The sequence below is a fragment of the Aedes aegypti genome, chromosome 3 (genome assembly GCF_002204515.2).
Source record: "Aedes aegypti strain LVP_AGWG chromosome 3, AaegL5.0 Primary Assembly, whole genome shotgun sequence".
Lineage (NCBI taxonomy): Eukaryota > Metazoa > Arthropoda > Insecta > Diptera > Culicidae > Aedes > Aedes aegypti.
The window spans coordinates 216,493,463-216,514,182 of record NC_035109.1 but is presented as its reverse complement, the minus strand read 5'-3'; the positions used below and the strand labels follow the sequence as shown (position 1 = coordinate 216,514,182).

The following is a 20,720-nucleotide window of genomic DNA, read 5'->3' as shown; positions in this document are numbered from 1 at the left end:
TCTTCGTTTGCAGTTGCTATTTGGGTTGAAAGTTTATATAGAGACTGTTGTGCCTTTATTTTTCCATATGGGACAGCACCAAGTCACCATATTTTTCCGCAACATTTTCAAACAAAGTGTGTAAATTTTGATATGCATAGTAAAGTATATATTGAACCATATATGTTGTGATGAAAAAAGGTGTTGGTTCGAAAATCCATATGGGACAGTTATGCTTTTATGGGCAGTAAAATCCTGTTCCAATTTTTAGTACCAAACGCTTATGTTTATAGGGCAGAAACATATGTTTACTCAATTTTTGAATCTTTTTCCATTGATTTAAAGCTAAGAAACCATTTTTCCGGTTTTTGTGATTTTGTCACACGCACACTCCTTAGTTTAAACTCGAAGAACATGCTCTTTCGTATTATTGAATAAAAACAAGAATTCATTCAACATTTTAGGACCCAATTATGGGTGTATTTTGTTCTCCGTGTCTCTTACAAAATGTCAGATAGGAACAACCTCGGTGAATAAAATTTGAATACCTGTGGAGTTTTTGTCGATTTGTGAACGTCAAACATGATCAAAAGTGTCAAAATTTGGACCCGTTTTCAATAAAAGTTGTTATATGCTATTTAAACGGGAAAAATAGCCGAACTAGTATCAAGAACACGCTCTATCGTGGTATTTAATAAAAACAAGAAATCAACTATAGGGTCCTAAAATGTTTAATGAAATCATGTTTTCATTTAATAACTCGAAAGAGCATGTTACTGCAACTACTTTAGCCATTTTTCCCGCTCAAATAACGGTTATAAGATATTAAAACTTTAATTTAAAAATTGGATTCGTAAATGAACCTTGACACTTGAGATCATGTTTGACGTTCGCTTAATTGACAAAAACACCACAGGGGTTTTAGGTTTAACACTGCGGGGTTGCTTCTTTCTGACATTTTGGAAGGTACACGGGAAACAAAATTTACCTAAAATTTGAGTTTAAGCCAAGGGGTGTGACAAAATGCAACAAAAGCATAAAACAATGTTTTTTGGGCGAAAAACACTAAAAAACTGAGTAAACATGTGTTTTTGGCCTAAACTTAAGCGTTTAGCACTAAAATTGAGACAGGACTTTAGGACCCTATTTTAGGACCCAACTAATCTATAAAAATACAATGAAAGGACAAATCTTATGAAACATTGGATGGAATCAGCTTGCACTCGAATTGAAGTTGAATCACATCCGATCCTTGTAGAGTTTTTGTTCATCAAATCCGACCTGGAAACACATAACTAATTGAATAAGCTCACACTAGAAAGATATTTTTTGAACATAACAAGTTTGTCGATGTTTCGGTCCAGCGACCATAAACATATTAATTTATCAACTAAAACACAGGTTGCATGATAACGCCTTTGGCTCCATCATCACTATCGCAAGACTATTTTCACCCAATACTGGATACTCCATTGGAATTTGTTAATGGGTACACAACACCCATTACTGAAAAACATAATTTAGTCTTTATTTTTACAGCTTCATATATGGTCGGCGTTAAGACAGAGGGGACAAGTACAAAACTTGTGAAAATTGGATTATTCTTTCATTACATGCGAAATTACATTACCTCCATTTCACTTTTATCAGATTTGATGAAAGATGTAAACTGCAAAAGATATGTAATAAATTTCCTTTGGATGATCAATAAAAATCGATAAAAGTGTGCAGTCAGAGTGGACCAAGTGCTTATTACCATAACAGCGAAAATGATCAGCGCGCTGAGGAATGCGAGGAAATGAAAAACATTTCAAGAGATTTGTCAGATTTTTCGACACTGAATGATTCTCCTACTTATCCATCAAAAGAAATTTATAAAAATTACTTAATTCGATGCATTTGAATTTGATTTTTGACCATTTACCATATTTGAATTGGTGATCGGAAATTGCCACAATTTCTGTGCAGACAGAGCGGACGAAGTGTCAAAAAGCACTAAACTGATTGATTATTGCATTTTTTGAGTCAATTTCAGAGTCCGATAGAAGCTATTGGTAGTTCCATGGTGTATGTATGGAAGGTGCTAGAACCCGCTTATTGGAACAGTATATTTTGGTCGGTATGCAAGATTTTCACTTGGTCCACTCTGACTGAACACATATTTGAATATTTCTAGTGTTCAATGCCCTGACCCTGCAAAACCTTAATTTTCAAGCTATCGTAATGCCACTGCTTTCGTCATTGACGATATGGATTATTGAAGAATTTACGATACTGGTGTCGAAGGATCTTGATAATCTGCTTATCTTAGAGATATGCACCCAGTTTGATCATGCAAGCATTAAATGATTGTTATTTTCCTAGAAATTGTTCAGTCAGAGTGAACCAACTCACTGAACGGTGGTCTTTAGTTCAGTCAGAGTGGACCAAGTATACACATAGTCCATCAAAAATCGTTCTATCAGAGGTTTGGATTATGATTTTTCATGATTATCACTTCACATTAAATTGTTTGAAAGTAACACAAAGATGTGTAGAAATATTGAACCAAAATTTAAACGAGTTCAAAAATTACAGAGCGTTACACTTTAAACCCATTTTTCTCAAAATATGAAAAATGTCACTTGGTCCACTCTGACTTAACGCCGACCATATCAGTAAAAAATGAGTATTTTTCAGGGCGGGTGTACGGCTGTCAACTACAAGCAAAGCTCGCCTAACAATCATCTCTCGGGCGGGCCGTCCCAAACAGCATAATCTCTCACGCGGGCCGACCCAAACAGCTCAGGTCGATGTGCGGGCCATGCCAGACAGCAAATGCTGATGCATTTCAACACTCAAACAGCGGGATGCCTAGCAGCGCTGTGAGCCAAACGAATACACCCGCAAAACATGAACGGTAGGCGAACCTCGTTGCGTATACCCCCCCTGGTATTTTTATTCATTGAAGGGTAATGGCGAGTTTACAATTTTCAACCTATTTGGTATGCTGTTGATATGTCGTCAAATGTTTAATGGGAATACGTCGATTTGAAAAGGTAATCGAGTATTATTCCTTATCGTGTTTTAGGACGTAATTTTCGAACAACCCAGTGCAAAGTGCGGAATATTTTTTTCACTGGGGTAAATGTCTGTTTTGCTTGCTCAAACGTCACGACAAAGCACACAAAAAACATTAAAATTGTCCTTCCAAAATTAAATTTAGCTAAAAATGCCGGAAAAACCTGTTAAATCCGAACCGAAACGGGATGAAGTTGAACTAGAAACGCAGATAATCATGCGTATGCCTGTGGTAAGATTATATTGTCTTTATTAAATTGTTTTTCAGCGGTGATTCCAATGCATCATTTTGTGGCTTGTTTTCCTTTCGTAGGAACCAGCAAGAATACTGCGGGAAGCCATCCAAACCGGAGCCAACAATCTCAAGGACCGACTTTCGATCAGGCTCGACAATGATCTGCGCTACGGAGAGGTCCGGTTCGATCATTGGTTGCTTCACGCCAAGGTTGTGGACTTACCGACCATCGTGGAAAGCTTGAAGACCATCGACAACAAAAACTTCTATAAAACTGCCGATTTGTGCCAATTGGTAAGAAAGGCTATCTGATAGCCTTAGCGGTGTAAAAGCGGGGTGGTCAGCCAGTCGGGAATTAAGGGAAAATCTCGGAAATTTTGATTCATCGAGAATGTCTATACCAATTACCAATCTAATAATACATATCAAACACAGTTCAAATTGCTTGCATCAAAGTAAATTTAACTTGCTTTTGTTTATTAAAGTAAATTTTAATTCTTAAGACTAGTTCTTTACCGAATAATAAAATTCTCTATTATTAACTTTAGCATATAAAATATCATCAATATTATTTCAAAGTTTTCCAATTCTAAAAAACAAAGATTTTCAAGTTGAAAACTAAAACCGTTTTCAGACAGGTTTGAAATTGAACAATATGAGTTGGGTTTTGAACACTTCAATCATAACATTAAAATTTAGGACATAATCTGTAGATTTTAGCATTGAGAATATTTTCTTCATGTTTCTACAGGGCTGGTAGCAATTGTGAAGTAAAACTCACTATTTCAATGCAAGTCTATTATAAATGGATGGATTCTAAAATATCTCGTTTAATCAAATTGGCCTCTCATTTTTCGTTTTACTGCCTACAGTGAATTCTGGTGCAAAGATCTGAAGGCTTCGGCTTCAAAATTTTCCAGAGATTTGTTCTGGGAAACTTTCAAGAAGGATTCCTCCGGTAAAGACTTCTTCAGTAATACTCCCTGGAAACCATTTAGAAACTGCTTCAGCAATTTACCAATATTCGGGGAAGTCCTTGAACACTTCAAACGCACTTCTCTGGTAATTTACGCACGAATTACTATGATAATTTCCTTAGGAACTGTTACTCTACGAAACCTTCCAAAGATTCTTTGATAAGTTTGCATAGGATTCTGTCAGAATTATGCCTGGGATTTATTTTGTGATCCTATTCTTGAATGGGGCTACCCCGTTTGGCATAAAGCCATTTGGCATAATGGACGTTTGGCATAAAAAAAGAAATTAGAAATTTAAAAAGTGCTATCTAAAAGAAGATCTGGTGATCAAAAGAATGGAAAATCGTCGATGAAAATGTTAGTAGTTATAATGCCAACGTGGGAAAGAAGGCAAAATTTTAAATGAAAATGTTAGTAGTTACAATGCAAACCACTAGTTTAGCAAAGTAATGAGAAAGAACAGCCTATGATCAAAAGAATGGAAAATCACATGTGAGAATGTTAGCAATGGTAATGCCAAAAACATAACAACTCAGTTTTTAATGATTATGCCACACGTCCATTATTCCAAATGACTATTATGCCAAACGACCGTTATGCCAAATTATGTTATGCCAAATGATGCCCCCCTTTCGTGACAATTTTGCCTAAGGTTTCAATAAAATTCAGGTCAATTGTTCTGTAAGAATCCTGCCAAAGGCTTTGTGGTAAATCTTGCTATTTTTTAATTTTAATTAAATCGAATGAAAATTTGGTTGACCAATTTGACCTAGGAGTTAAAAAAACAAATGGCATATCTATTCAAAATAATGTTTAGCTAATTAACAAAAACTAAACCGATGATTGAATGGATTATTGAGCCTTAAATTAAATAATTGAACATAGTATGTGCTAACTTTAAATTGGTAAAAGGGTGACGGTGCCATTAGTGAACTACCTTAGTTATAAAAAAAACATAACATAATAACGAAAAGTCTTAACAGAGATCTTTTGGAGTCAACAGAATGATTTCAACCTCTTTATAATGGGAAAAATATTGATAAAATTATTATTTGAGCATAAAATCGCTTGAGCCATTATTGGTACACGTGTTCCAGTAGTTGCGCTAGTGCTCCAGTAGTAGACGTTCGGGAATGATACAAGGAATTTTAAACAAAATGGTTGATTTTTACATAGATTTAATATTTTTCCCTCGGAGCAGTGACTAAAATCTTTCGAATGAATAAATATTATCTCTGGGGCATTTCCTAATTATATCTATTTAGAAAACTGCTTAAATTTGGCAAATCGACTAAACTAGAGGCCAAACATAGCGCAGGTCGTTTTTATCGAAAAATATACGTTTTATTCCATAGTCCAATCTACTGGTACTTTACAACCATTGGTACAGGCACCCTACGGGCCAGATATGAGACGGCACTTGCGACCGTACGTTGGGCGGCTCTTAGGTTTAGGGATTTTACCCAGGAAGCCCTACAAAACATCCTACGTCGATTTTTGCAGAATTTCTTTAAGAATTCATTCAAAGTTTCTACCGGGAATTGTTCCAAATATTTACTCAGTTAAATCTATTAGTAATTCTTCCGGCTGGGATTTGAACCCAGGACTCTTGTGTGTAGCACAGACAAACAGACGTAACACTGACAATATTTCCATCGACCACTCATTTAACGATCATTTCAAATTCGCTATGTTACAAATCTCACAGCCAGAGGCACGCGCATCGTTTTTGTTCGCGTTTGACGTTTCACACTACCGCTATCTGCCGGTCTTATTGCACGAAACACCTTTTCTTGCCATATGCTCACCAGATGATGATGGTGTAACTGGGCGATGGATTTTGAAGAAATTTGTTCTAAGTGTTACGTCTGTTTGTCTGTGTGTGTAGTATACATGAGATGGATGGATGTGATGTGGGTTATGAAAAGGGTCCGCGTGACCTGTGGGGATTTGAATTCTAAACTTGTAACCAACTCAGTTATTGAGTCACCAAGTGGCTCGGTAGCTTAGTTGGTAAAGCGCTCGTGTTGCATACAAGAGTCCTGGGTTTTTTAAATCCCAGCCAAGCAAGTGGATTTTTTTTTCGCATAGTTTCACCCATAATTTCCATCTTTACCACGCGTAATGAGTTAAATAATTTAATTTAATAACCATGCGGATTAGATTACCTAAAAAGCTCAATACATATTTAGTTTTTTGATCTAGTTCGGTGATCAAAAAAGTCAATTTGAAAATCACCAAATTTTTTATGAGAAACCTTTTTTTTCGATTCCAAGCACTTTCAAAATCTATATACCATGCTTATCCTAAAATTTATATATCATAGAGTAATCATGCCAAATTTCAACCTAATCCGTGCTTTTTTACTATAGTTATATCAGTTTTTTGTGAAACTTTGGAATCACTGCCAAATTTCAATCACAATTGGTCGGTGTTAAGTCAGACCGGGCCAAGTGATTTTTAATGATTTTAGGAAAGCATACCTTAAGTAATCAGAATAACAAAATGTTTGCATTATTTAATGTAATATTGGAACTTTTCTATCTAATGAAACAACTGTATCAAATCAGCATCGGAAAAATAAAAATATCATCTACTCCTGTCTGTCTGAACACCGACCAATTCAACTGCTCAATACATAGTTGTAAGTATCAGCCTCCGGGCCCCCACATTGTAGAGGCCCCCACAAAATACTACAAAATAATTATTATTTAACATTTAGGAATTTTCAAAAACTGATGAAAAGGTGCCAATTTCTTAAATCACATCGAAGGATTTGAAAATTTAAGATTTTCAATTTCAAATTAGTTCATAATCCTTTGGCTTGAAATCTAATTATTTTTGACTTTTATGAAGTGTGTTATATTGTTTTGGATCTGAGAGTTTCAGTTATTGTCTGTTTCTAATAATTTTGTTTGGTACTCTTTTACAAAAATCTAAAAATAAATGAAAACGAAAAAAAATAATGTTGGATCACAGCGGTGAACATATTTTTTGAATTTTAAAGTACAAATAAGTCGAAAAGTAGGAAATCCAACTGCAATCAGAATATTGAATTACAATTGAGGTGCCTGAAGTGAATGAAAGTGACATTTTAGTCGATTCTGAGTTAAGTGTACTGGAATATTGTATTGTTTTCAAGCTTTCCAACAGTGTATTAGCGGTTTTCCGTTTTAAGAAATATCATAACATGTAATCTTGGTTTTTTCGCTCTCAAGCAAATTGTACGGAGTAAAATATTGCTGGAAAACTTCAAAAACGTTTTTCTCAAAAGTAGGTTGTGTCACTTACACCTATCGATCTATACTAGCGCTTAAAGCAGTTCTAACTTCTGGTTATTGGAACCAAAGACGAAATAATGTCCGTGCCCCTTGCAGTTACCAGTGATGGAAATGTGCGAACATTTCTGCTGAACTGGAACAAAAACAAAACCAAATGCTCCTGAGCGACAGAGCGCAGATTTACTCGCATCTGTCGTGCTCCCACACGCAAAAAAATTGTGCGGTAAAAACTGCCATTTTAGTGGGTTAACTTAAGCGCTCGCACCGGCAATTTTCAGCAGACCAATAATGCGCTTGATTTTACCATGTCTGCAGTCGCAATCAGATTAGTGAAAGATTTCTGTTGAAAATACCCTTACTGTAGTGGGATAAACCGTAAACATAGTAAAATACCATGATAGTTTTAAGAATGGGCGTAGTCAGCTAAAATAGTAATTTTTACCACAGTATTTTTTTCCGTGCGAGTAACCGAAGCTAAAGTGATTCGTGGACGTGTTCGGAGCTGTTCAGAGTCAATTGTGTCTTTTTGGGAAAAAAGCTGCTTCCCCTCCAAGATTTATGGTTTCCAAGTGTTTTTGACTACAGACTGGTAGTTTACTGTCTTTTTGGTGATTATATAATTAATTTGTCTGTCAAAACCATAATAAACCACACCTTGCTCGGTTACTCGCGAATCAACGTTTCTGAAGTTGTTGCTACTTCTTTTGGCATGTTCTCCCGAGCAGACGGGTGCGAACTTACTCACACCTAGCCCGCTCGCGAGTCTGTCATGTTTGTTATGCGTTGGTATACACTCGTGAGCTGCTTCGTGATGCGAATTTTTCCATCACTGGCAGTTACCCAAAACCTTATGGTACATAAGTTTTATGTCCTGACGTGGAGTTTCTGGTGGTCGATTAACTGATGAACACTCGCGGACATTAATGACACAACTTTATTTAAAATGTAACTATTTACACTAATTTACAAATTGGTACGGACGCGCGTCAGCAGCGTCCGCTGCTGACGTTGATTACTGCATGCTACTCTTGTCGATACAACTAACTGATTGCCTATCCCTACAAGGTACTATTTATACAGATGTAAACAATATCGCCTAAAGTACATAAGAGAAACAATATCCAATGTTTAGAAACAACAAAGAGAACAGATAAAAGTACCTATTTGCGCGCCTCTGTGTAGCGTCGTTATGATGGTAACCAAATCCAACTTGAGAGCTACAGGGCTGTATTCAAGGAGTACTTTCATATCCATTCTCATATACAACAATAAGGTAATAGAACAAACTCTAGAATGCTGTGAAAAGTGTAATATGATCTGTAAAACTTGGATATCGAGTGTAGTACCAAGGAAACGAATGCAGTACCCATTCTTAGCCCGATTACTATGTCTTCATTTCGTATTTATTAGAACCTTATTCAAAACATTAAGCATAAAAGTTACAAGGGAAATTGCCAATGAGAACTTAGCATTAAAATTGTTTTTTGGGAAAAAAGTCCCAAACAAGACTCTGGCCCTCGGGCCCAACATTTGTGAATCCTTCCCTGTGAAAGAACATCAGAAAAATAAACCTCATCGACAGGAATTAACAACATGTGAATGTCATCAGACAATTCTTCTGGATATTTCATTACTTATTAAATATTCTTATGTTATCCTAATCCTATTCATTTCTCTATAACACTGTAAAAGACTTCCCCTAGAGTCCAGTAACTCTTTCAGTGATCATTGCAGGAGTTCATCAGGAACCTCTACAGAAGTTTCATCAGAAATTGCTTGAACATTTTTGAAGAAAAAAAGCCTTCCTAGGTCTTATGATTTTTTTCGTAAATTTCTGAAACTTTTCTTAGACACATCCCGTAAGAACTTCCTGGATTAGTTCTTTGAAGACTTTCTTGGATTTTGTAATTAGGTAATTAGTAAAAATTCGATTTGAAATCGTAGTATAAATGTATTGTTTACTTGATATAGGAATTCTCGAAACAAGTTTTATATAGCTTGGTTACTGTTTTTAATTGAATGAAAATGATGCAACAGTTTTAGAATTCTTATGTTTAATTTTCTGCTCATAACAATGGAGTTTTAGCCCCTGAAAATTCTCGACAAATCAATAGGAACCCCGCGGAAAACCTCGGGAATTTGTTTTTCAACTCTGACTGGCCATCCTGTAAAATTAAACTTTTCTAACTAGACCTTTGCAATAATTATTAGATGATCTGCAAGGAGGAACCGGATCAACCATCTGCTGAAGAAGAATCGCCGAATAAGAACAAAAAGAAGGATCCCAACAAGGTGGACAAGAAATTCCTGTGGCCTCATGGCATAACACCGCCCTGCAAAAACGTCCGTAAGCGTAGGTTCCGCAAAACCTTGAAGAAAAAGTACGTTGAAGCTCCGGAAATTGAGAAGGAGGTAAAACGTCTGCTTCGTGTCGATAACGAAGCAGTCAACGTGAAGTGGGAACTCATTACGGAGGACGAGGATCCGAATAAGTCTATTTCTGACTCGAAGCACGATGGTAGCGCTCCGAATAAAAGTCCTACAAAGCACAACAAAAAAAGTCATAACAAGGATGTTGGAGAGCATGATATTTTCGGAGAGGAGGTATCCGATTCTGATGAAGATGAAAACCCGATTAACAAAAATATCGATATTGATGAAAGCAGTCGCCTATCTGCGGAAGCTGATGACAGTCGCCTATCGGATTCCAGTTCCTACATGGGAACCCAATCATCGGATAGGAATGCTGCCATTGAGTTTAGCAAGGGCATGTTCAGTAACATAGGTTCAAGTGGAGGATCTCGCTCCCGAAAGAACGATGCGCTCGGGTCCAAATATGAGGACAATTCACGTTTGGACTCGGACAATGAATCCACCGATTTTATGGCATCATCAAAGGATTCGCTGAGCAGTCGCATGTACGAGCTGCGTCGTCAGCTGAGCGACTTGAAATCGCAAAGAATTCAGAAGGAACAGGAAATTCGCACTATCGAAAATCAAACACTGCGCCAGCGTTTACAAGACAATTTGGATAGCCTGTTGAGCCAGATTGTGGAGAAGGAAATGGAGGTAAGCCAAAACATTTATTCGTTGAACAGGTTGGATACATATTTTATTTTCAATTTTCAGATTCAAATTTTGGAACAACAGTAAATTTTATGTAAGGTATGATATTTTTTCTGAAATGTAATAAGGAACGACTTCGTCAAAGACTTGAACATTTATTTTGCATATCACTTCCGTAATAGGTTTGCAGTACCCAATTTATCATGAACTAAGGAAATTGGAACTGTCGTTAGCATTTTGCTTTCTGTCTGCTATTCTGGAGCCGAATTGCAGCGCCCGCTTCCGAAGTTTAGCTGACATTCGTAGCCCTAGTTTGTAACCACACAATCTGAGCGTCAATTTATCGCCAATACCTTCCCCTAGGGGGTGATAGCACCTTTGTTCAGCCTTCAAACTTTGTACTACTGAAATAAAATCCTCCTGTAGATACGGCGTTCTTGGTGTGACACCATGGTCTCCAATGATTCTATCGTCCCTAGCAAGGTTTCGACTAGGCAGCCGGTTCCAATCCAAATCTAGTTCCACCATTAAATGGCTAAAACCTGCTCGTATTTCATCTTCGCTAGGTTGCGCGCTTTTTGAAGTAATAGCTCGGTAGAATGCTACACGGTGTCGTGAATATCCACCAAACAGTTCATCCGCTCCAGAACCTATTAACATTACCTACGGATAGAAAAGTTACAAAATGAATTCGTATTATACTGCTTCATCTGTATTTTTAACGCTACCTACCCTGCATGTACTCTTATATTCACTGTTCTCCACCAAACCTTCGCCGCGTGATGCAAACCATAATGCGGCCCCCAATGATTCGTCCAACACAGATTTGAGTGGGAAGACCAGGTCGGATATTCGGTCTTTATAGTTCTGCAGTTCCTTGCGAGTGACATTTATTTCCACAAAATGCCATTCTCTGGAATATGTTTGAAATATTTATTATTTGAGACAGCATTGTGCAGGTTTACAAGATGTTTAAAATTCTTCCCTTTTTCTTGCCACCTGATTGCTACTAAAACTAGACACACAACAGTTTTACAGAATATGACCAACCTTCTGCAAGCAATTCTAGGATAATAGAAAGAATTCGCGACTACGAAACAAAAAGAGATTCACAAAGCACTCGCACTAATAGAAAAAAAACTCGTAAGGAACTGTCATCGTGTGCGTGAAAAAAAAGACAAAAAAATATTTCTCTCGTTTTTTTTCACAGAAAACCGAAGAAAACATCAGCGGCTTCGTAGTCGCGAATAGAAAGACCATCGCGATAAAGGCCTATTGCCTTCTGTATCGGTACACCTGTCGATCACCACAACAGACAGATTCACAAACTTTTCACGTTCTGATTGATGGACGGCACTTCTCCGAAATTAACGACATCGTGCACGATGCACCTATTATGGCGCTAACATCAACTCTGACCGCTATCTGGTGATTGTTAAACTGCGACCAAATCTATCCGTCATCAACAATATACTGTAGTCACCTCGCTATGACCTAGAATGGCTAAAGTATCCCATCAATGTTCCAGCTGAGAGCAATGTCGGGTACGTGGAACGGAGTTGAAAGATTGACGAGGATGTTGCGTGATTCTGGAGGAGAAGAATGCAGCGCGGGAAGTCAAGTTACAGTTCAGGGCTGGTAGCAAGTCACTTTTTAGTGACTTGGTCACTTTTTTTGACCTGGTCACTAAAAACTCACTATTTTCAACAAAAAGTCACTAAAGTCACTTTTTTCACGAAAATGGTCACTAAAGTCACTTTTTTCGTGATCTGATGAGTATGAAATTAAAGGCAGGTTACCTTTCTAAACATCATCAAAACTCCTCCGGAGAATAAGCCAGAGATAACAACCAAAGGACTCAAAGAGTTTGTCAGAAACTCGTACAGAACTTCTTAAGCGAGTACTTTTAATAATAAAAAATTGTATTTGAAATTCCAACAAATAAACTATACATTTATTCATGAATCAACTCTTGACACTGTTATTCATACGGCTTTGGTAAACTATTTCTATACATAAACACGTCTCTATAATTAATGCCTGAACGTTGTTGAACAATAATAATTAATTAATAGTGATATCAGTGGCTATTCTAAATAATCAAATCCTCATGTTCATACAATAACAAATTAGCGTTTACTGTTTGTTTTATAATCTAAATATGCAAAATTAGTCATTTTCAGGGTCGTAGATCAGATAAAACGTGTAATTACGAGCCGCCACTGAGTGATATAATTGTTTTCAAAACCTAATTCATTTATTCAAACGATCAGTTAAAATGTAGATATTTTAATATGAATGGAATAATTTTCTAATTCGGTTTATCTCGAATTCGTCATTAATCAGTTGCGTTTTGGAGTTAAGGCCCAAACGCATTGATAGCGGAATGGCAACGGAAAGCGTAACCGGTTCGCCCCAGCATGAACTATAACATGCTTGTCGACTCAGTGTCAGTTCACTTTCATTTGTTGACAACTCAGTCAAGATGGTGTGATCCATGCTAGCGAACTGGTTCCGCTTTCCGTTGCCGTTCCGCTATCATTGCGTTTGGGCCTTTACTGTTGTTTATTTGGAAGAAATGTACTTTGAATTCTATCAGGATTTTTTTCAGACTTGTTTGAAATTCATTCACGATTGTCGCCAAAATGTTGTCTACAACTAAAAATTTTCCCTCGAATTATTCCACAGATTTGCTCGTCCCGGGATCTTGGCTTGTCTCTGAAAGTGCCGGGATCCCGGGATTTATAAAATGTTCAATAAAACTAGTATTTTGATAAAAATGGAATTACAAATCCAACAATACAAAGTTTTTAAATGAAATAAAAAGAGAATGTAGCTTTCCAATAATTATAACAAATCATATTTCATATATGGTTTTCGTATTCTGTTGATGAACTTAATAAAAATCAAAACTTAGCTTGACTAATTATGGGTTTGCTAGTGATTTTTTCAAATTCTCTATACTGCCCATAAACACATGTCAGTATCATGTTTGCAAAACCAAGCGGTTTTCTTTGTTTCGCAATCGTGAGATGAATTAGCCACAATCATCGATGCCCAGTTCAAATTTCAATGACGGTCTACTTTGTCTTAAAACTTTGCAACAAATAAAAATATGTGTTTCTTACTTGGTACATTGGTCTTATCTTGAAAATAATTACTCTTTTCAATGATGGTTTTCTATTTTATCAAATAAGAATAATGTCATTGTTTTTTATTGAAGTTTAGTGGTTTTCTTCAAATTCTACGTACATTTCGGGAATCCAGAGATTCTAGGGGTGTCAGAACTACTACCCCGGGAAACGGAAAACTCCGAAATTTGTTAAATCCCTGAATTTTTTGTCCCGGTATGAACACTCTACTCTCCACGGTATTAACACGAAAGGGGTATCCAGTTTCTAACATATTCTGAATCTACGTTAAAAATTGAGCAAGAATACAAAGTTTCACAATTTCCCGTGACCTGGAACGTCGACGGATTGAAATCTTTTTGAATAGTTTATCATATACCTTTTAGAAGTGCAATAAAATTGTGTCATACTTAGAAAAATGTGCTCTTTCGATTAAGCTACAAAAAACTGTGATTTTTGTCAACCCAATTGTCAAAAATGACGAATGTGATATATATGCTGTTATGGGCAGTAGATTGGTTTATATACACATAGGATGTATTGTATTTCTAGCAATTTTTATGACCAATACTTGTAGTTTTGAAGTCACTTTTTGGTCACTATTTGGCCACTATTTGGTCACTTTTTGGTCACTATTTTGATCATTTTGGTCACTAAAGTCACTATTATTTTGCTGTCTAACTGCTACCAGCCCTGTATAGTACGCAGCAGAACGTGGAACCACAGACAAACAGACGTCACACTCTTATCGGTGTCCATCGACCACCTTTTTAACGGTCGATTTGAATAAATGGTAGGTGGCCAACTCACAACCCGCAGCGCTCGCGTCGTTTTTGTTCGTGTTTGACGTTTACACACTACCGCCACCTGTTGGCCGATCGGCCAAACACACCGATTTTAGCATTGGGCGTATATGTTCTCGCGACTATGATTTTTATCGAAATTTGTTCTAAGTGTTACGTCTGTTTCTCTGTGGTGGAACGTAATAGACGGAAACCGCATCGAACTCGCCTTTTTTGGCAGTAAAAACATCACATAAATGAATTGGAGTGCGAGCAGATGCAGAAGCTTTGCCGGCTTAGAGAAACGTGGAAGTTCTATCAAAAGCTGAACGCATCCCGCAATGGTTCCGTGAAGCAAGCCAAGATGTGCAGGGATCAGGGCGCTCTTTGTAATACTCATGATCTGTAACACATCATGAGACTCTGTTTATCGTCTACTGCTTCAGCTCTGATTATATCGAGAGGATAACAGTGCATGATAAAATCCATCTTATGCTTCAAACTGCGGTGCACTACTGCTATAAGATGTTCGGGGATTGTTCATCAAGCCAGTCACACTTAATCGTAGGTAAAACATATTTTTACTGAAATGTCGTTCAATGTTGACAGCTAAGGCAGTGTTAACAAAAGCAAATTGACGAAAATCGGTATTTTACATAAATAACTGAGACTCGGCAATCTATTTTGCTAACACAATCATCAAACAAATATTTTTACTGAATTTCGGCAAAGTGCATCTGTCAAAATGTGGGCTTCGTGGCCTTGCGGTTAGCGGCGTCAGTCGTTTAGGCGTATTGTGCCACGGGGTGTGGGTTCGATTCCCGCTCCAGTCGGTGAAAACTTTTCGTCAAACGAAAAATTCATCGCTGGGCTACTGGGTGTTTCGTGTTGTCCGTTGCCTAATGTTAGTGATTGTTCAGTCTGTGCAGCCTATGTGCTGAAGACAGTGTAAATTGTCTTTTTAATTGTATTTTTTAAATCAAAAATTAGAGCTGCAGAAACCAACATGTGCCCGATATGTTTTTAAACGTTATGGGAAAAAGGGGAGCGCCTACATGCCTCAGTTAAAGCTATTTTTATTATATTTTCAGGAATATTCCTTGGATTTTTCGCTCCTCGCAATGAAAGTCTAGCAAAAATGTTCGTCCTGCTATTATTTGCTTAAACCCGTATAGACCTGAGTGAAAGTTAAAATACTAAAACCCTCACCACTCAGCAAATACTTAACGGATTTAAATTATTTTTTGTCAGTATACTGGCCCACATATCCTAAAAGTGGTCAAAGGTTCTCGGGAATGCTCCTGTGGTGGGAGATATTCTGGTGGGTCACTGGGTCAGGTCGGGTAAAAAAGGGTTATTTTTTGGGACACGTCAAGTTGTCTTTATTTGAATAAATCATTAACCCCTCTACCGGCAGCTTCAATTTTTACCGCTAAAAAATATTCAAATCGCGATAACTTTTTTGTTTCTATATATTTTTGCACCATTTTTTCACAAGATCTCAAACAACTCTGCTAGTTTAAGAAGCCGTGTCGATATTAATCATTGGTGATCTAATTTTGAAGATATTCCGATATTCCTTTGGAGACCGACATTCTCCATATAAACTGTCTTTGGCGGCCATTTTGTTTTTAGTCAACCTATCAAAAAAATAAAATGTGTACTAAACAATGCCAAGTAATAAGGAGCTATTCTGAAAAAATCATATGAATTGGTTCAGTATTCTTTTTAGAAATTTGAAAATTACGAAATGAGTTTTTTTTTGGGGTTTTCAAGATCTTTATTTGTCCAGCGTGGTACCAGAAACATAAATGCTCATTACTCAAAGACGGGTGGACCAAATTGCGTCATTTTTTCACAACATACTCGCATTTATGTATCGTTCCGTGGAGTGAATATCCGAATACGATAAAAGCCTGAGATATTTACGTGGGTTATGGCTACGCGTCGGTCCCCCAAGGAATTTTGGAATATCTCCAGATCCAGATGACCAATTGTGAATACCAACACATATTCTTAAACTAGAAGAGTTTTTTGAGGGCTTGCAAAAAAAATGGAGCAAAAATATTGAGAAACAAAAAAGTTATCGCGATTTGAATATTTTTTAGCGGTTAAAAATGAAGCTGCCGGTAGAGATCTGATATTCATTCAAATGAAGAGCATGTACTGGATGTGGCCAATTGGGCTTAATGCCCTAGAGTACCGGCTATAGATTTATTGGATACTAAACCGTTTCAACTCTCTAACAGTAGAGATCAAACATAATAATTTACTGAAATACGTTTCCATGGGCTTGACACATATGCTTAGATACAAATTGGCCACTTTGTCGTAAATTTGAGGCATTCTGGGGACCTAAAATGGTTATTTCAAGGGTCCAACAAATGCAGGGCACAAGGTTATCCAATTAAATCGTTTCTCAAAAGGTTTACGCTGATGCGTTTTTTTTTAATTCCTTGATATAGTGGCCACATTATAGCCGATTCAGAAAATTATCTGTAACTTGAAATGTTCCTACCTCCAGTGGCACAGAAGTACAGCACCCATTTCAGCCGACCTGACCCAGTAACCCACCTGAATAATTCCGGACACATGAACATTCCCGTGCCAGTACAGGACGGACTCGATTATCCGGAGTATCGATTTTTTTCACTCCAGATAATCGAATCTTCCGGATAATCGAATCACTAAGAAAAAAATTGAAATCTTCGATAAAACAACTTAAATATTATCTTTTTTTTGTTGTTTGATTTATATGATGCGGTGGCGTTATTTTTAGAAATTATTTTTAGGAACAGTACAGTATTTTTAGGTCTTTACAAGAAAAAAAAATTAAACAGCATACACAAAAAACCACTTTTACAAACCCCCCTTTTCTTAAATACGTTCAAAATTTCAAAACCATTCATATTGTATATTGCAATACCAAATTATCTCAGATTTAGGTATAAAAATTGAAAAACAAGAACATCAAAAAACAAATTCCGGATAATCGAGTCTAAAATTCCGGATAATCGAGTCCGACCTGTATACTGTCAAAAAAAATAATTTGAATCCGTTAAGTACTCGCCGAGCGGTGAGAGTTTTAGTAATTTTTCTTTCACTCAGGCCTATACGGTTTAAATGGGAAAGCACGAAAATTTCAAATTAAGTGTACAGTGAGATGTTAAATTATGTGAAAAAGAAGATGGTTTCAGTGATGGTATTTAATTCGAATAAACTTTTATTGGTTATTAAAATGTATGTGTATTTTTTCTTCTTATTCTTCTTCCAATCAAAACAAATAATCATTTGTCGAATTTCGGTAGAGTTGTGCCGAGATTTTCAGCAATGGATTACACAGCGTAACAAAAATGACATTTTTGCGTGTCTCTAGAACCAAATTATGTAACTCTATTAGATTTGGGGTTGCTGAATCTGATGCAATTATCAGAAATGTTCCAGCACGTCACAATTTTTAGCTACAGGTCACCAAAGTTGCCTAAAATACTGGTTTCCTTAATGTTTATGTAAAATTTAAAGTATCAAACTATTTAGTGACCTAATCCACCAAGCATACAAAATAGGACTTTAACTTTCATTTCAGATAAAATTTGGTTGAAATTGCCCGAATAAATTCAGATTAAATCGATTTTTTCAACATGCTTGAAGTCTCCATACAAAATTCATCATTTCTCTTATATGGAGAAATACAATACTTTTCTAAATCATCAAGAAACAATTTTTGAGCATTGAAAATATTATGAACTTTGTTGATAAGTATTGTTTAACACATGAAGTTTGAATTTTTTGGCAAAATAAGCAAATGAATTGACATACAAGTTGGGAAACTTGCATGCAAGTTGGCTAAAAAGTCTAATTTTGCATTTTCAACTGCCAATATCTTAAAAACTAGACGTGCTATGATATTTTAGAAAACGTAAATGGATTCAGCAGCCCTTAATTAAGTAAATGGCGATATTTTGGTACAACATTTTACAGCTCAAACGGCACTTTGAACTTTTACCCGTCTAAAACGTGGGACGGGTATACGTTTGAAGTGGTCGACGAACTCGTCTGCCTTGAATCTCTGCTGACAGCTGATAATAACTTCAGTCGTGAAATACGAAAGCGTTAGTTTGTGGAAGTCGGGACTACTACGGGCTTCAAAGCTGCGTTCATAAAAGATGAACCACCTTACGGTATTTCTTCAAGGAAGGACTAGTGAATACAGCATTTAACACATGTAGCAAAAGTAGCCTAGGCAATCTGCTTCTCCTAGCCGACTTAAACAATGTCACAAGGGGACCAGCCTCGGAAAGGCTAATCCTCTGCAACCCCTATTTCCGCTCACTAGTGTAAACATTGATTTTTCGTGTCAAAAACCAACATTTTTCGCACGTCTATAATCTTACTCACGGCTAGTACTTACATTCCAGTACTAACTTGTTTGGAACATTTTTCAAACTTTCTCCATAGTAATTTCCATATAAACCTACTTTGTCTTTGGGCCATCTTTAAATCACCGCCTAAAAAGCTGGAAATTTCACAGAACGACTTTTTTATAGTAAGAATAGTAAAGAAGATATGGGAGACCAGATTTTCAAACATTTTTAAATTTTGAACAGCCCTAAAGGGACAGCTATGCTTCCACCGACAGAATATATATCTTGTCAAATAAAAAGCTACCTACCGACTAGGTCTCAACTGTTGAAGTTCCTTCCAAGTACTGCGCCCCGTCAGTCGATCGGGCACATCCCAATCTATTTCTGCGCTGGCTTCGCTGCCATTCTTCCTGAATTTTGGATTTCCAGGGCGAATAATCTTCTCAAACGCCACATTTAGCAGGCAGATGGGAACGTCTGGGGGCACAAACCGGTCCGCCAACAGTGCCACAATGGTACAATCGATTCCACCGGAAAACAGCACACCAACTCTGGGATGTGTGCAAGAAGCTTTGGAAGAGACGCATTGTTTGCAATGATTCGGTGTATTGGAGATTCGTTCATGAACGGATTCTGCCAAAATTTTCAATAGTTGGTCACAAAGACTTGAAATGGTGGTATTGTTCAAAAGATAATCATATGTTTCGTCTTCAGCTAGAGATTGACTACTCAATACTTGATGATAATTGAAATAATTCTGTAAAGTATAGAAATCTAGTTATAAGAGTTGAATGTAACATACATTACAGTTTTTGTCATACATGCAGTCGGTCCTTTGCCATCCACGAAAGATCGAGGAATTGTTGCTCGACGGTTAGTGAACTAATATCACTGTTTTCAGGTTGTTTCCAAGACAGTAGATTGATTCCGTTAACGTCACTGTTTAAGTCTATATGGTAGATACCATTGGGCGGGATTTCAACGAATGCCATCGGAGTGTTTCCTAATAAATATACAATAGCTTAGTACTGTAAGCATGGTTTTATAATATTGATACTACCGGTAACACTTGTGATGATGAATCCCTCGTTTGACTGTCCCAGTAAAAGGGAATTCCTGCCAAGGCTGTCCCTTGCGAAATAAACCTTGCGCGAATATTTGTCCAGCAGTATAAGGCTGAAAGGGCCTTTCAGCTGCTTAAATACATCAGCAAGATCGTTCAAATTTGCCACCTCGGATGTAACTTTACCCAACAGCCACTGTGTATCACTTATAGATAAATCTCCTCGTTCAATAAACAAATCTCCATTGAACAGTAAAACGAATCTATCGGATTCGACTGGCTGCAATGTAATATCCGAGCCCTGTTGCCACAAAACGGTTCCGCACATCAAAACGCGGCTGTCGAAGGTCACCGTCCCGGCGTGATCGGGACCTCTGTTGTTTAGCAAATGCTGGCATTGTTTAAACTTAAAAATATAATACTTTAGAGATTCTTGTTCATCTTCGTATTGATTTATGTACTTACAAAAGATTCACCAAACGATATTGAATTAGTTTTGGAAATGAAACAGAATATTCCACACATAATGAATGAACAGGAGACCACGGAATCACGCAAAATTATTAATGAATGAGAACGCCAACCTAACCGCACTACGAACGTAAACGTAAACAAAACACACAGTACTGTTATCCATTCATACGCTTATCGGCGTCGTCGTCTCGCCGATTAGCTGTTTGAGAGTGTGTGAAATAGAGCTATCGTTCGCTGCATTCACGCCTTCGCGCGGGATGAAGCGCTTTTGGCAGTGGCGCACCACGTCGAAGGGGTCATTATTGACT

At 37.1% G+C, this 20,720-nt stretch overlaps 2 protein-coding genes across 2 annotated transcripts; one reads left to right on the top strand and one right to left on the bottom strand.

Moving 5' to 3' along the window:
* Positions 1-3,113: 3,113 nt before the first annotated feature.
* Positions 3,114-10,742, top strand: LOC5568008 (transcription initiation factor TFIID subunit 7). The gene is made up of 4 exons (XM_021852607.1): positions 3,114-3,271; positions 3,353-3,568; positions 9,744-10,601; positions 10,662-10,742. Exons 1-4 carry the CDS (start codon positions 3,191-3,193, stop codon positions 10,683-10,685), a joined length of 1,179 nt encoding a protein of 392 aa, XP_021708299.1. The 5' UTR covers positions 3,114-3,190; the 3' UTR covers positions 10,686-10,742.
* LOC5568009 (asparagine synthetase domain-containing protein CG17486) lies at positions 10,738-20,588 on the bottom strand. The gene is made up of 6 exons (XM_021852605.1): positions 20,404-20,588; positions 19,936-20,344; positions 19,697-19,878; positions 19,184-19,632; positions 11,331-11,511; positions 10,738-11,261 (listed from the first exon to the last, which is right to left on the bottom strand). Exons 1-6 carry the CDS (start codon positions 20,461-20,463, stop codon positions 10,800-10,802), a joined length of 1,743 nt encoding a protein of 580 aa, XP_021708297.1. The 5' UTR covers positions 20,464-20,588; the 3' UTR covers positions 10,738-10,799.
* Positions 20,589-20,720: the final 132 nt, after the last annotated feature.

Bases quoted from the DNA above. Each gene is read 5' to 3' on its own strand.
- LOC5568008 (XM_021852607.1), top strand. From the start codon at position 3,191: ATGCCGGAAAAACCTGTTAAATCCGAACCGAAACGGGATGAAGTTGAA. The intron at 3,272-3,352 runs GTAAGATTATAT...TTCCTTTCGTAG, and splicing joins TAATCATGCGTATGCCTGTG to GAACCAGCAAGAATACTGCG. The intron at 3,569-9,743 runs GTAAGAAAGGCT...AATAATTATTAG, and splicing joins CTGCCGATTTGTGCCAATTG to ATGATCTGCAAGGAGGAACC.
- LOC5568009 (XM_021852605.1), bottom strand. From the start codon at position 20,463: ATGTGTGGAATATTCTGTTTCATTTCCAAAACTAATTCAATATCGTTT. The intron at 20,345-20,403 runs GTAAGTACATAA...TATATTTTTAAG, and splicing joins TATCGTTTGGTGAATCTTTT to TTTAAACAATGCCAGCATTT. The intron at 19,633-19,696 runs GTATGACAAAAA...TATACTTTACAG, and splicing joins TGGCAAAGGACCGACTGCAT to AATTATTTCAATTATCATCA.